General features: G+C 40.3%; 2 protein-coding genes and 1 long non-coding RNA gene across 6 annotated transcripts; 1 reads left to right on the top strand and 2 right to left on the bottom strand.

Moving 5' to 3' along the window:
* Positions 1-372: 372 nt before the first annotated feature.
* On the bottom strand, positions 373-6,912 carry LOC103991275 (heat shock 70 kDa protein 15). 4 transcript variants are annotated; one of them, XM_065191487.1, is made up of 11 exons: positions 6,593-6,912; positions 5,110-6,325; positions 4,020-4,247; positions 3,837-3,932; positions 3,698-3,745; positions 3,497-3,592; positions 2,229-2,423; positions 1,996-2,142; positions 1,773-1,922; positions 1,211-1,341; positions 373-826 (listed from the first exon to the last, which is right to left on the bottom strand). In XM_065191487.1, exons 2-11 carry the CDS (start codon positions 6,277-6,279, stop codon positions 634-636), a joined length of 2,454 nt encoding a protein of 817 aa, XP_065047559.1. In that variant the 5' UTR covers positions 6,280-6,325; positions 6,593-6,912; the 3' UTR covers positions 373-633. The 4 variants fall into 4 exon arrangements, with proteins under 4 accessions (XP_065047559.1, XP_065047560.1, XP_009408938.2 ...); XM_065191488.1 differs by lacking the exon at positions 6,593-6,912 and adding an exon at positions 6,403-6,558; XM_009410663.3 differs by having other exon boundaries at positions 3,497-3,745.
* An 894-nt stretch (positions 6,913-7,806) lies between these two features.
* Positions 7,807-10,566, top strand: LOC135678554 (two-on-two hemoglobin-3-like). Its single transcript, XM_065191485.1, has 4 exons — positions 7,807-7,995; positions 8,076-8,206; positions 9,995-10,139; positions 10,240-10,566. The coding sequence occupies exons 1-4, from the start codon at positions 7,856-7,858 to the stop codon at positions 10,334-10,336; spliced, it is 513 nt and encodes a 170-aa protein (XP_065047557.1). The 5' UTR covers positions 7,807-7,855; the 3' UTR covers positions 10,337-10,566.
* Positions 10,567-14,797: 4,231 nt separating this feature from the next.
* Positions 14,798-15,588, bottom strand: LOC135678553 (uncharacterized). Its single transcript, XR_010515002.1, has 2 exons — positions 15,401-15,588; positions 14,798-15,242 (listed from the first exon to the last, which is right to left on the bottom strand). It is a non-coding gene; the product is annotated as an uncharacterized LOC135678553 (long non-coding RNA).
* Positions 15,589-15,760: the final 172 nt, after the last annotated feature.

The raw sequence follows: 15,760 nt of genomic DNA, 5'->3' as shown, positions 1-15,760 counted from the left end.
ATTTTATGCTGTTTTGTGGTTTCAGATGTCAGAAACTTAATTATATATGAGAGATTATTTGATAACATTTTGATTAATATATTAATAAATTGCCAAGATGGCATCATTTTTATCATTCTAATTGACCTATTTTTCGGGGAAAAGAATACGAAGCATTAATGAACGAAGCCTTGGAAGTATTCTCAATCAAATAGACAATGAAAAGAAGTTCACACATTTTCTTTTATTATTCTTGCAACGTACCAAACCCACTCCCAGGAAGCAATCCAGACGATGAGCTCTCCTCTTAAGATTTATTGGTCTGCTGGGTAATGATCATGTCATTAGCTCACATCATTCACACAAGCAATAAGAAAAGACGAGAAAAGATCGCATATGAATGATGTCCGATGTATTGCCATAAATTAAACCAAAACAGGTGAAGCTGTAAAATTGGCAGATTTCAACAGGAGGAACCAATTTGCCGGATTAAAGACCCCCCAAACCCCAAAAGGACACCTTTCTCGCTGGATTTCACGACAATCCACATTTGCTACAAATAAGTAAAACACAAGACTGAGATTTAAGAGTACCCAACTGACCATTTCATGCTGCTCCAACAAACTGAGGATGGTTTGAAACTGAGATCATCCTTCACGCTGCAGGTTCACCCCCTGATTTGTCGGTGTCCATCGGCTCGGAAGCTGTTGCAGGTGGTGTCGGTCTGCTTCCATCGGAAGCCTGCTGCTGCTCAGCGGTCTGAGGTTGAGCTGGTGGTGCCTCAGTCGGAGAAGGCTGTGGCTTGGGTGGAGGTGGCCTCGGCTTTGTCATTATCGGCTTGCAAAACCTACTCACACATGCACTCACAATTACTTTCCATGGAAATCTCAGCCTCTAATTGCATAGAATACATTTCATATTTGCTCAGCTCCAAATGAGGATCAGCGATTTTGGATAAATTAAACATCATACAAGAACGTGTAAATGATTACAGCATGACGTGAAACTGCTCTTACATTCTAAACCAACAATTAATAGTCCTACAGAACTAAAAGGATAATAAAGCATAGCCAACGAATAGCATCTATCCTTCAAAAGACAACTAGTGAACCACTCTAGGTTGATTTCATAGGGCCTCTATTCGAAAGCAGATGAACAGTCCTACAGATATACTTTTCACAGATGGTACAATCAAGTTGAATATATTCACGACATCTATAATTGAACTTACCTGTCTAGTGTCTCAGCTTTTCTCTTTAGATCCGGAGAAAGAAGAACCGGATTGGCATATTTAGGTAAAGCATCCTGCTGCTGTTTCTTCTCCCTTAACCATGCTTCTGCTTCTCCACATTCATTAATTACCTGTACAACAAATCAACAAACCAAGCATGTTACCACAGTTTTTATCATCACTATTAGACTCTAGACCACTATGCAGATACAAGATTGAGAAAAAAAGGTCATCTCAAATCTTCACTTAAGAAGCATGTTTGGTTTACCACACCAGCATATAATAGAACTTCTAAAGCTGCCCATATTCGCTAGACAGCAAGCAAAAGGGAAGTCTCCTCTTGAAATTAACTAACACAGGTTTCTAAAAAGGATAGCACATAGAATTTATAATTTCAACTAGAGATCCCAGGTTCTAGCATATATCACGACCATCTGCTTCTAAATATTTTCCTATCTATGACTGAAAGCAGCTTACCGCAGGATCTCACTTGACAGAAGGAATGCTCTCAGAAAACAAAACCTAGTCAGGTGCGAAAGCAGCATTGTTTTTTTGACATTACCTTCTGCTTTTCAGCTAAATCTATGTGATCAAATTTGGGATCATTGGACAAAGCCACTTCTCTGAAACTATTAATACAATAAGCCAGTTGATCAACGGCAGGACCTCTCTCTGTCCATTCCTTGTAACGCTCTTCGACCGGATCACCCGTCTGAAATTAGACAAGCCAACCTCAGATGCATCGAACAGATGTTTTTAAGTAGTCTACTGGACCTAAGGTATACCTTTTTGAGCTCCTCAAGCTTAGCAACATAAACACCCTTTGTTTCATCCTCTCCATCTTCATACAACCAATCCTCAACCTCCTGAAGCTTCATGATAAGCGCTTCCTTCTCTGTTGGTGTAACAAAATCCTGATATTTGTCATACAACTGCATATAAAGGATCTAGTGTTAGCTGAATTAAACAGGCTAAACCACATATGACGTAGTGGAAGGATGGATAAGATGCACCATACCTTGTTACGCATATCGTACACATATGCCTCCACGGCATTTTTCTTGTCCTTCGTTTCTTCCATCACCCTGTCTTGGAGGGCCATTTCAAACTCTTTCTCGACTGCTCTTTGCAATTCTTCAGCCAACATCCCACCATAAACCAACTCGGTCACAGGCACATTGGTTTTCTTGACCTTCTTTTTCGAAACTTCAACCTGTAGAGTAAATAAGTTCCAATCAAAGAGTCAAGTTATAAAAGGCTATATACCATGGGATTCTTTTCACACATCATGAATTCCATGATAAACAAAATGTAATCATATACTATGCTCAGACAACATTCAGAAGATATACGTGCTAGGCCAAAGCATAATTCTTGTGCTCTGCCAACTACAATTAAAACTGTGATATGAGGTGACAAAACCCAATGACAAAAAAAAAGCCCCAAGAAAGGAGACTGTCAACACTGATGGCAAACTCTATAAGAGAGTGGATGAGTTTTATCAGAATGCTACCCATCAGCATCCACCTCTGTATTGAGACTAGTGGTTCACTCGACCATAGGTTAGTTAAGCCACAAGACACAATAAAAAAGTGTCTAACGCCAACCTAGTAGTTATCGTTAGTAGCACATTTAATAGGGTTGAAGTTTATATGGTGCAAGTCCATAAAAAGTTCAAATTTTTGGAAAACCAAAATATCAAGAAGAAACAGCAAGAAGATGTTTAACAGTTGTTTGTGTTTATGTAACTACTTTGCACTAGCATCATATGATGAGACATTGCTAAACAAGCTAAGCAGCAAACACATGCATTTTCTCACTACTATCAGTTTAAAAGTCAATACAAAATCAAAATGAAATGATAGACAAATAATTCTATGGTTGACTAAGATATACCGAGCATCAATTAGTAAGGGGACTTCAGACTAAGTGTTATCACATCTCATAGAAACTTCAGAACTACCCTTGTTGAACACATTAAATCTTAAGATAAAAAAGATGAGAGACTCCAATAATCATAACAAAGAAGAAATAACTATAGGCATCAGATCATAGATTGGATGGAATTGCAAGAATAATTACTTATACAATTCCAGAAAAGATAGCAAAACTAAAATTAGAAAGCAGGTCACGCGTCATATATAATATAAAGAAACAGTAAAAACCAGACACAAGGAATTACCACTACTTAGAAGAAACAACAGACGATGAGATAAGCATTTTTGATCAAATTATCAGACGACAATGTCACCATGCTAACAAGACCAAAATAGATAATTTACAAACCTTGGAATCTGTATCCATCTGAACAGGCTTTTCCCTGGCCTTTGGTGCTCCATTCTCGAACCCAGCACTAGAATTGTCAGTGGTTCCTTCAGCTTCCTGCATGTCTACATCATTTTCAGTTTTGGAGGAACAATTTTCATCATTTTCAGTTTTAGAGGAAAATTTTGTTGCTTCATCCATGTCCATAGACTCCTTTGTCACCTCTGCCGTGTCGGATACTGCAACTTCAACTTCCTCTTCTTCCAACATCTGCACCAAGTAGGATATATATTACTTTTGAGGTGTATAGGATTCAAGACTAAGGACCACAAATTAGAAAGAGATACTACTTATGACTTACAGTGGCCGACTCAATAGAAACAATTCCATGGAGATTCAACCGAACTTTTACTTTCAACTTAGCACGCTCACCTTTGCTGGTTTGGAAAGGACCAATCTGTCCAACAAGATATTTGCTGTCAAGAAGAACAAGAAACACATAATACGAATGATATGGCGGGATGTTTTTGTATATGCTAGTTACCGTGTATGTGCAAATTTCCGCTGGAACTTGCAAATCACCCACATCAGCATACACAACATCAACTGTGAAAGTTCTAGATCTATAAAATGCAAGAGCTTTGACACTTGGGATTGGATTCCCTTTTGGAAAAACAACTGAACTCTGCTGGTTTTCTGATCCAACAGTCTGAGAATCAGGGGCAGATCCTTTCCATGACAGCGCTATTGAAAAGGGGAAACTCTCATGAACCTTTCACCATAGAAAAAATTGTCAAAGATAAGAAACCACAGGTCCAAGTATGTCCACAATCTATAATAATATACATAAACATGACAAGGATCACATAATGAAATGAATGAACCGATAAAATAGGCAACAGCAGTAAATAACATGTAAAATAACACTTATTGCATGACAAGAACAAGACAGACAACAATCATCAAGTCATTTTAGTTTGAGTATTGGAATTAACAACAAAAGTTACAAGAACAGGCGAGCTGTTCGTTACATTAAGCCTTATCCTGAATCTTAAACATAAGCAACAAATTCCTCTCTATACTCTATTTCTTGCACTGTATAATAATTTACCCAAAAACTATTTGAGAAACATTAATGGGAATCAAAGACACAAAATGGAAAAGAAACAATATTAAGTACAGAAGTTAAGACAACGAAACATTGCATAACACTTAAAATCTAGACAACAAAGACAGCAAAGTTGCAGAGAGCCTTGTTTAAAATCTAGACAACAAATACAGCAAAGTTGCAGAGAGCCTTGTTAAGAGTGCAATGTATAACATACATGAAACAAGAGATTCAAACACCTCACCAGAAAGTGACAGGAGTATACCAACAAACAACATCAATTCACAAATTTGTCAAGAGAACTACATGTCTACTATGACCTTTCTGCAGTGTATGGACCATTCAATTTAGCTATATGCAACTGGAAGTATAAAGGATTTTGATTGAAAAGTTATCCAGCAATTCAAATGGGAATCCCTGAGCAGACCCCAGTGGTACATTAACAAAAAATTTCTGTGAGAGGAAAAAATGATCACCATCTCTGACACTAATTGCAATTGAATGAAATAGGTGGATAATCTAATACCTGAAATTCCCGCACTTTAAACGTAGGACTAAGAATAGCACATTGTAGAGCGCAGCCCCGAGCAACACACTCACTTGCGTTCATGGTCCGTCTAGGCTCTTTCCCAAAAAACTCTGTTAATATCCTAATAATAGCAGGAACCCGAGAGCCTGATCCAACAACCTCAACCGAGTGTATGTTCTCTACACTCAGGCCAGCTTCTGCAAGTGCCTTCTCCAATGGTCCCTTAACGCGCTCCAATATGGGGGCACTGATGTGCTCAAATTCTTCCCTCTTAATAAACCCCCTCACATCCTTCTCCTCCATCAAACACTCGATGTTCAGTGGTGCTTCTGGGTTCGCACTAAGAACCTTCTTCAGCTTTTCACATGCTGCCCGGAGCCTGAGGCAAGCACGGGCATTCTGATACACATCTATCTTGTATTCATCCTTAAATTTGGCAGCGAAGTGCTTGAATAGCACTTCATCAAAGTCTCTCCCTCCAAGTGATCGGTCATAAGAATGTGCCAAAATCTTCAGCTTCCCCTTCTTGAATCCAGCTATGCAGACCTGCATGCTTGCATGACCCACATCAACAAAAGCCACATTAAGCTGATCACTCTCTGGCAAATCTGTCTTATAGATACCATAAGCCAATGCAGTTGCAGTGGTCTCATGGAGCAGTCGGAGAGGGTGCAATCCAGCAATAGTAGCAGCATCCAGCACTGCCCTCCGCTGGAGATCAGTAAAGTAAACCGGAATCCCTATGCAACAATCCACAACCGCCGCATGCAGATTTGTCTCGGCAATACTCTTCAGATTGGAGAGGACCATCGCAAGAATCTGCGTCGGAGTGAAGGCCCTCAGCTCGCCAAGGTAGTTGGCATGGATCAGCGGGAACCCATCCCGCCCTTCCGTTACCTTAAACGGAAGCGATTGGATATCCCTCTGGAGCTCGGGATCAGAAAATTTCCGGCCAACAAGGCGTTTAATCTGCGACACCGTGTTCTTAGGGTTCATCACGGAGGACGCCGCTCCGGCAGTGCCGATGAACCGCTGCTTCTCGCCAAAGCATACCACCGCCGGGGTCTCGCGCTTCGACTCATCATTGAGCACCACATCGATGCCGCGTTGACGGGCAACAGCTACAATGCAGCTCTCATTTCCGACGTCGAATCCAACAACACTCATCTTCTCTACAATTACCTCGTATCCCGGGCGCCAAAGGAAATGAGATCTGCACATCGACGCACGGAAACACGTCAATATCAACGGCACAAGCAACGAATTACCAAAAATCTCACGAAACAACACCTGATCGAAACGAAAAAAGCCTCAAAGTTGCTGCACAACCGATCCGAATCAGATCAACAGCTAGTACAGAAGCTAAGAACATAAAATCCAAAGAATGGGTTTTTGGGTCCCTATATCGACCGAAGCACACCAAAACCTTGGGTTTTGGGCAAGAAGGAAGCATCTAAGGAAGGGGAGATTTGGATCGTACCTCAACGGAGCCAAGCTTTTGTTAGATCCAACACGAAGCGAGCTCTCTCGATCGAGACCTTCTCCTCTCTAGGTCTTCCGCCACCGTGAGGAGGGGGATTAGATACACGAAGAGCGGCGGTGTCGTCTCGTCCGTTCTCTAGAACCATCTCGGGTCGAAGAGCCTAGAGCGGCGTCGAGTTTCGTGCGTTGAAGATCTGATTCCATCACGACCGTCGGAACCTAGATCGTACGGAGGAGATCGACCGATTCGCACTCTCGACGGTCGATCGCGGTGGGCGTCAGAAAAGCCCGCTCGACCGCTTCGGCGTTTTCCCGAAGCTTCTGTTGGTTTCGAGCCTCACACGTAAAGATATCATCTTAATAGCGGTTAGACTTCGTGATCTCCGTTAGGACGACTTGTAGCGACTAATTAGGAAACGATGATGCATTGTTGATGCTTAATCGTTTCAAATATTATACTCATTTGAATTATTGGACGGATAATAAACCCACTCTGTTGTAACTCTGCTTATTGGACCCGCTAGGTGGGCCCGCTCCGCAGACCGGGTCTCCAAGAGACTTAAAAGGTCAGGAATAACTGGGCCCAACCGAATGGGCCCCTGGCGTGCAAGCATCTCCGGAGCAAAAACACATGGGGCACGCCTTTTCATGGGTCAGCAACTGGGGCCCTTCGCAGCTGCCCGTTAGACGCTGCCACGGCTTGTGGGACCTGCCATTCGATGACCATGGCAAGCCTGCCTCCTGGTTCGTCAGGCACATAGGCGCTGCGCCCGTAGGAAGAGAGACCACATCACCCCGGAAATTTTCGACGGTGCTTCAGTCCTCCTGCAGAGCACGCTTGATTTCCTAACGTGGCGCCATTCCCGTGAAAAATGACGACACGAGCATCTGCCGCCGCATCGACCAAAACCACGAGCGGATTCGATTGGCGTAAAGGCGCACTGAAAAATTTATATTTCCTTATACTCGCTAACGATGCACGCGGTAAACGTACCTGACAATAACTGGACCATTAGTGGACCCCAGTGTCCGCTATGTTTGATTCCTAGCGGAATCCTAAGCCATTAGAAGGTGGGTACGTTGGAGGCGGGCAAGAAAAGAATCCCTCCTTCATAATGAAAAGAACCCACTATACTGCCGCATCCTCGACCATCCGATGAACGCGTGGCACACGCGGAGTGATATAAATACCTCTTCAGCGTTTGATCTCATCCTCGGTCGATCACCGTTAAAGAAAGACAAAGCTTAAGAGACAAGAGGAATGCAATCCCTACAGCAGAAGGCGTCGGAGTGGAGCGGGGTGGCGGCGAGCGACGCCTTCGCCATCGACGACACCAACATCTTCCAAGCCCTCGGCGGAATCCAGCCCTTCATCGACCTCTCCACCAACTTCTACAACAGGTGAACGTATTCTCCCTGGGATTTCCTTTCTCTTCGATCGTCTGTTATGGTCGTCGGGGTTTGACCTTTTGGGTCGGTAGGGTCTACGATGACGAGGAAGAGTGGTTCCGGTCGATCTTTGCTAATTCGAAGAAGGAGGATGCGATCCAGAACCAGTACGAGTTCTTCGTGCAGAGGATGGGAGGCCCCGATCTCTATTCCCAGAGGAAAGGTAATGGGAACATGTCACTTCGTGTTTAGGTGTAGCGGTATGGTGGTCTCTTTTGATTTTCTCCGAATGCAAGCAAGATCGAGCTGTTCATCTGCGTGTTTCCCTCCTCTGGTTCTTACGAATTTGTATTTCGTCTTTCCATGAAGATATAGCAAGTATTTAGCATACTCTTCTGTGGAAGAGACGATGGATTTAGCCTCGGGTGCTCTCTTATTGTCTTAAATTACAGTAGTTTATGTTATTGACATTTTTATCCGAACAGGAAAGTAGGCAAGTTGCATATTGAGTTAGCAAATATAATGGTTTCTTTCACTTTCATATTCAATTATGACTTACATAACCTTGATCTTTTGTTAACAGAATCTGGGTGTCGAGATTCATAAATTAACTCAAGATGTGTACTCTGACTATGTTTCTGATGTATTTAGAATCTTTGAATTTGAAAGAAATCAAAGTAAGCATGTAACTCATTGTTCAGTGACGGAGATTAAGGATTCAAACTTTCCCAAATTTTATATTTTACTGGTGCTCTTTGTCGTCCTAAATTACGGTAATTATGTGTTTGGTATATTTTCATCCAAGCATGGAAAAAAGAAATTATGCATTCGAGTTAGCAAACGTTGTGTGGTTTTTTCACTTAAATATTGAATTATGGTTTACACAACCTTGATCTTTTGGTAACAGAATCTGGGTGTCAAATTTTATAAATTACCTGAAGATGTGTACTCTGACCATGTTTGTGATTTCTTTAGAATCTTTGATTTGGAAAGAAATTACCATGGAGCATGTACACCTCAAGACCCTTTCTCCATGTTATTGTCGATTCTGGAATTTGGATCGCAGTAGAATCGAGATCCAATCTAAGAACTTTGTGATGGGCTCACGTACTGGGTAGATGATGACAGTTTAATGTGTCAAAGGTCAAGAACTTAAGTTGATGTAGGTAGTAAGTGAAGGATACATAGAGATGTAAGTTGCACCAGGGTACTTTGCTATCATATCCAAAGAAATTTAGAGGACTTAACCATATGACTCAGAGAACTTCAAGTCCTAGTGTAGTCGGCACACCTCGTTTAAGTCATTAGATGATATGAATCTTAATCTGGTGGTGCGTCTTTAATCTATCTATCTTGGATTCTTAACCTAGATGATATGGCACTATGTGTGATTCATGGAATACTTGAGATGATAAATCTTTGAATTTTCTGTTTTATGCATATTTAGTTATGGGAAACATGATTCTTGTCCCCCTAAAAGTTCCTTTAAATGGAGAATATGTTTTGGCCTTCCTATTTCTCTCTGTTCATACTTTTTTTTCTCTATATGCTAATAGAGATGATGCAAGTGAGCCTTTCAATTAGTAGAAAGTACCATATGCTTTCAAAGGGTTGAATCTACATGTAGTTATTTGTATTTTCGGGTTGGGTAATTTGTGAATGATAAACTTTAAGCATCCGAGGGGATAAATTGGAACAATCTTATCGGGATATAATAAATGTAAAAATGATAAGCTTCTAAAGTTTTGGAGTTTTGACTATATTATGAATCAGAGTTGGGTGATTTGTGAATGCTGCACTGCTTGTTCACCTGCTATCTTAAAGAATCAAAGGTATGAAATGTATTGCTTTTAACTATTGATAGAATCGTGAAAAGATTATTACTTTTTCAAATTGTACTAGGAAGACGGTATAACATATTCTCACCTTGTCCTGTTTGTCAAAGATTCCTACTGCATTGGGTTTAATGGAGGGCATCATAGCAATAATATCTTTGGTGTTATTGTTGCAGGCCATCCAGCGCTGATTGGACGACATGCCCCGTTTCCGGTTACTCATCAGGCAGCCGAGAGGTGGCTGTACCACATGGAACAAGCATTGGAAAGCATCCCGAGCATTGATCCGGATTCAAAAGTCAAAATGATGAATTTTTTCAGGCATTTATCTATCAACCAGGATTTCTTTGTCCAAAAACATCAACTCGCGTTATCGTCATTTCGTTCATTTTCTTTTCTTTTCTTTTTTTTCCCTTTTCAGGCACACTGCTTACTTTCTTGTAGCTGGGAATGAGATGATCAAGCAAAGGCAAGCAGTTCAAAGAAATCAGGCAACAAGTGACTCAACGTCCTCATAGGATTTAAATTGCTTGCTGTACGATTGATAAACTCGTTACATGACATCTTATGCATACAAATCAACCATATCAGATGATCATAAAGGTTCATCTCTACGAGATGACCTGACAATTGTACTATTGGATGCTGTCATGTGCTGATGTGAGCTGCAGCAATTGCTGCTCGCCGTTCATTATGCCTGTGCAATTTGAAACTTTGGAATTGGCAAGTCATCCATTATCCTCTTGAATCGGAAGTTGCTTGTGCGCACGTTTGATCATGGACTCTCCAACAGCAACGCTCAGATTCTTTTAGATTTCGTGTGGTACTGTTCATCTTTCTTTTAGGTTTTGAAGCAGGTTTGATAGTTTCATTTTCGTTAGTTTTTGTGATTGTTTTAGGCTTGTAAATATAGATTGTGTAAAGGTAAAATTGTTTAGAAATAAACCATCCGAATAGTCATTTTGGAGGTTTTCTAGTTTCGTAGAATGATGTAGTGTGTCAACAACCACAACACCTATGAGTTACTCTGATGGCAATTGGTTGGATGGGTCTTTGGGGTAATATCCAAGGTTGATTCATTGTTTTGTTCTGCAATAGTATTCTATAGGTACTTGTGAAGACTTTTGGTCGCGGTAGACCAATCGTATGATTGTTCTGTTTAGAACTTGTAAAGTCTATGTTTATAATTTGTATTGTCTATCAAGTGTTTGTTGAATAGTTGCTAGCGAATCTCGAGTTCAATATTTTTTTAACTCGTTTTCTCTTTTATAGGTTCTTAAGAGACAATAAGAGGTTTCGGGGATATAGATCTTTTGCGGACGGATACATAAGAGTGATGCATGACTTAGGTAAAACCAACTAAGTCTATGACAGATGATATTAGAGTGGGACAAGCACACTTATAAACACTTGGCATGCAAACGTAGAGAATCTGGCGGGGTTGTATTAAGGGCAACTAACACATGCGATAGTTTGGGGAAAACAAGCATTGAGGTGTAGGGAAATGGGTCGTTCTTAATAGCAAGCATCGAAAATTGACATTAAGAGGAATGATCAACTCTTTGAGCGATAGACACCACGAGGATAAACGAGCTATAAAAAATGTATAACGCACAAAGGTTAGAATGGTAGAGTTTGAGCTACAACTCGACGTTGACAACCAAACTTGACGGTGCTCAAGGTAATTGGGGCACTTGGCAAACGATGAGATCGTGTAAGATAGGATGGGTTGTGCAAAGCTCATAAAGATAAGATAAAGTACTAACTCGAAGAATTTGATACTCATATTAGGGCTTGAATGGGAACGATAGACTGTTTGTGGTCATCCCAAGGCGATCGAAATTTGATGCATGAAGCATTAAAATTTTATTTTCGGCATGGGAATGATGTGTCTGTAGACCTAGAGGGGTGCAATAAGGGTTGTATTGATTAAGAGTCGTAATCTAACAAGTGCGTTCACGATGGTAGAATAGAGCATTGTTCGTTTAGCAAGACGGAGTAGTCCAAGCGTATAGTGGTGTTTGAAACTTCCAAAGGGAATGATGCTCATAGAAAAGTTACTCCAATGAGATAAATATTTAGAAGGAATAAGTCCTGATTCTTAAGAGGAAGAATTATGTAAAACATATCACACATATTAAGGAGGGGTACCTTAAGACAATAATTCTACAAAGCTCAATGGACCAAGTGAATGACAATGAGTCACCATATGATCTCATATGAGGTAATGCGTTAGTGAATGCATTATGAGATCAAGTGGGGGAGAGACATAAGACAACGCCAAACGAATGCACACTTAAGGTTGACGTGGAAATCAGACTCAATGAATGACTAACGTGTGGAATGGTAGGTACGAGGGCCTCTATTAACTTAATGCAAATTAAGGAATGGAACAGCTTGAGTGGAACTTGGTGAAGTCCCTAAGCTATATGAAGGGAATTGACATAGAAGATGGAACTAGAGCGGAGGCATGAAGCTTTCCTTATATAGAGGTCAAGGACATGAACTCTTATAGAGGCAAGAGCGAGATTATAACATTCCATGCGTCCCTTATTCCGATGGAACGAACTCAACCTACATGATACCAAAGTCGAAGGAAGCTTCAAGGCATATGCACCTTATCTTGGCGAAGCATTTGACGAAGAAACTAAGACGACGTAACTTACGAAGGCGAATTAGAGTCAGAAGGCGTTGACATGGGACAAAAGGATATGGAAGTGGATATTCTTCAATAATATACTACAGTTGCTATTATTCGAGTTACCATGAAGAAAGCGATGTACAACAGAGTTTGTGCTGTTAATCATAGGTGCCCTACAAGCCAATCACATGAGTGATGGCATGTGTGACATGACACACACTCTTTTTTGCTTATTATATTATTTGACATTTTATCATTTTATATTGTTTGTTGTGTGCGCGTGCGCGCGCGCGCACACACACACACACTATATATATATATATATATATATATATATATATATATATATATATATATATATATATATATATATATATATAGTGAGTGAGTGAGTGAGTGTGCGCGCATATATACATACATACACATATATACATATATATAGATATATATACATATATATATATACATACATATACATACATATACATACATATACATACATATACATATATATACATACATATACATACATATATGAATATATTGTGATGTCTATGGATCTATGCAATGAGAATCGAATCGTGATGAGATCACAATAATGAGATCGATTCACCTTTAAACACAAACCCTAAATAATCCTAGTTATAGGTTACTCGAGAGGGACATCGAGATAACCGGACAGATTAGTATGCTGTATATTCGTCCATATGATGGAGGCAACTGGTATCATAGTTGCTCGTGTGAGGACACTAGAGATACACTGCAGGTGCTCATTGGAGAATGAGTTCACTGATTGATTCGCTCACGGAATACTAGATGGTTGATGATGCCTTATTGCCAGACAACGATTTCGTCGTCCCAATGGTGTATATGGTCATTAGGCTTGAGACACTAAGGATGTCATGTATGAGTACTCCACTCTTTGATACCAGACTTATAGGTATGAAAGTTTCAAATCTAGTACAACCGGTCATCGGTTGTTCTTGCTCAAACAAATCCCTAGCTAGGGTCATTCGGATTGATAGAGAAAGAGTTATCCGGAGAATTTGATCAAAGTGAGACTCGAGTAAAAACTACATGAACTTGACAGTACCATGCCCAGTATACGATCTCTGACGTATTAAATGGACGAGGGGTTATAGTTACACAGTAACTAAGGATAGATAGGCTCAAAGGATTAGATTCTCCTGTATGGTTTGGGGATTGTGGTGCAGTAGCCTAGTACGTATGTAGTCGATGAGTCGAGTGAATTATTATAGAGATAATAATTTACTAAGTAAGAAGGAGTTTTGACAAGTATGACTCCACTGCCAGCTCGATATTGAGTCTAGATGGTCACACACATATGGTAAGCATTGCGACGAATAGAGGTTTGGATATGAGATATCCGCCGGAGTCCCTATCTTATTGGATATCCAAAAAGCCCTCGAATTATTAGATCCTATAGATGAGATTTAATAAGAGCTATTAAGAGAATATTGGATGAAGATCCACTAATCTAAGAGGATTAAGTAGTTGGATGGAGATCCAGCACCCAATAGGGCAGGATCCATTAGGGTTAAGTTGATAGGGGACCTCTATAAATAGGAGGGAACCAATGACTTATAAGCTAGAGGTTTTCTTGGTTGTCAACTAATATTCTCCTCTCCTCTTTGCTCAGAGATTTGAGGAGCATCGTCATAGCCCTATTGTGTGGATCACTACTCGAGAGGATGACGCTTAACCTCTTTCACCGTCTCCTACAAATCTGTGGGATTCAGGGATATACGATTTCCCTAGGTAACATAATTATCTCACGCGTGGTTTGAAGTTTCATGGATTTTGCGCATCAATCTTCGCATAACGACAAATACTTTTTTTGAAAATTTTGAGATTTTTGTTTTATGTTCTTCCGTTGTTTATGTGATGTCGCCCCTAGATTTTCCTACATGTGCTAGGAGGTAGAGGTCAGGATCCAGATAATGACATATCAATTTTAACAAAGTAAATAGACTTTGAGAGCTACTAGACGATGGATTACCCTAGAGTTGTGATTTGTTTAGGTATGACTTGAGAGCGAATGGATGAAGGTCAATTGCCAAATGAGTAAATACAATCGAATGTGATAGAGGCCCGATGATGTACTGGCAAAGGCCACTCCTTGAGAGAGCGCAGTTCGAGTTCATCTCATAAAGATTAGAATGTAATAAAAATATCACTAAGAGGTGACATAATATAATTGATCATGGTGAAATAGTTCGAAACAATGCGACACACACACGAGAGAAGTCCTACGAGGAACTTGATCACACGGAGATATGTTCGGGAGCTACTAAGAGCTCTATTTCAAAGAATAATATGATGACAAAAAGGATTATGGATTTAAAAAATGAATATCATGATATCGTAAAAATAGGTTTTCTATACATGGATCGAATTTTATATCGGATGAAAGCATTTAATCATCAACATATGATGTCTATGTATCATCGAGAAAAAATTTTGAGTGTAAATAATAATGAATCATATGAGGGGTTAATTATAGAAAGAGATATAATCAAAATGGCTAGAGGGATAAAAAACCAATTTAAGTCCATAATACTGTGACCCCGAGAAGCATAGCGATAAAGGAATATTTCCTCATCTTGTTTTTCATCCCTTTTAAGCACGTAGATGATGATGCCTGGTATGACTTAGAGTATGATTATTCGAGACGAGACACGTAGAATATATCTTGAAATATACTTTCTTGGCAAGGTTCGTAATTTCGGCAGCCGTTGGTGCATGGCCGGAGCTGTATACATCTGTTAAGTTCCAATGTACGTACCGACAAACAACAGTATGTTGAAATGTACTGTACTACTATCAGGGGAGGAAGAAGAACATCAACAAATAAAAAAAAAAAAAAGGGCAACAGCAAGAAGAAGAGGCGAAGGAGGAAAAGATGTGGGAGAAGACGTACCCGAACTGGCGACAGGGACACTGGCAACAACGGGCGGGAAGCGTGGGAGAGGCGACGTGTCTGGTGTCGCTCAAACCAAAAGCCCTAGCGCAGGAGAAATAGTTGTTAAAAGAACAAATGTTACGTTATTTATATAATTGTACTGACCCGGATTTTATATAAAAGAACAAAAATATGCACTTGTCACCACTCACCACCCTGACATGAGCCAGCCACTTCATCCAATCCTTTCCATCATCTTCCGGATAAGGGATCGAATTATCGAAAATGATGTCAACTGCCGATGCTGATATCATCTCCATACAGATATAATTATGGGGGGTGCTTCGTATCCACAGTAAGAAACGGGGAACCGAAGCC

This window comes from Musa acuminata, chromosome BXJ1-7 (assembly GCF_036884655.1).
Source record: "Musa acuminata AAA Group cultivar baxijiao chromosome BXJ1-7, Cavendish_Baxijiao_AAA, whole genome shotgun sequence".
Classification (NCBI taxonomy): Eukaryota; Viridiplantae; Streptophyta; class Magnoliopsida; order Zingiberales; family Musaceae; genus Musa; species Musa acuminata.
Note: the sequence above shows the minus strand (reverse complement) of the source record. Positions and strands in the feature narration are given on the sequence as shown.

Bases quoted from the DNA above. Each gene is read 5' to 3' on its own strand.
- LOC135678554 (XM_065191485.1), top strand. From the start codon at position 7,856: ATGCAATCCCTACAGCAGAAGGCGTCGGAGTGGAGCGGGGTGGCGGCG. The intron at 7,996-8,075 runs GTGAACGTATTC...TTGGGTCGGTAG, and splicing joins TCCACCAACTTCTACAACAG to GGTCTACGATGACGAGGAAG. The intron at 8,207-9,994 runs GTAATGGGAACA...TTATTGTTGCAG, and splicing joins TCTCTATTCCCAGAGGAAAG to GCCATCCAGCGCTGATTGGA.
- LOC103991275 (XM_009410663.3), bottom strand. From the start codon at position 6,279: ATGAGTGTTGTTGGATTCGACGTCGGAAATGAGAGCTGCATTGTAGCT. The intron at 3,933-4,019 runs GTAACTAGCATA...CTTGTTGGACAG, and splicing joins CGGAAATTTGCACATACACG to ATTGGTCCTTTCCAAACCAG. The intron at 827-1,210 runs GTAAGTTCAATT...ATGTGTGAGTAG, and splicing joins AAAGCTGAGACACTAGACAG to GTTTTGCAAGCCGATAATGA.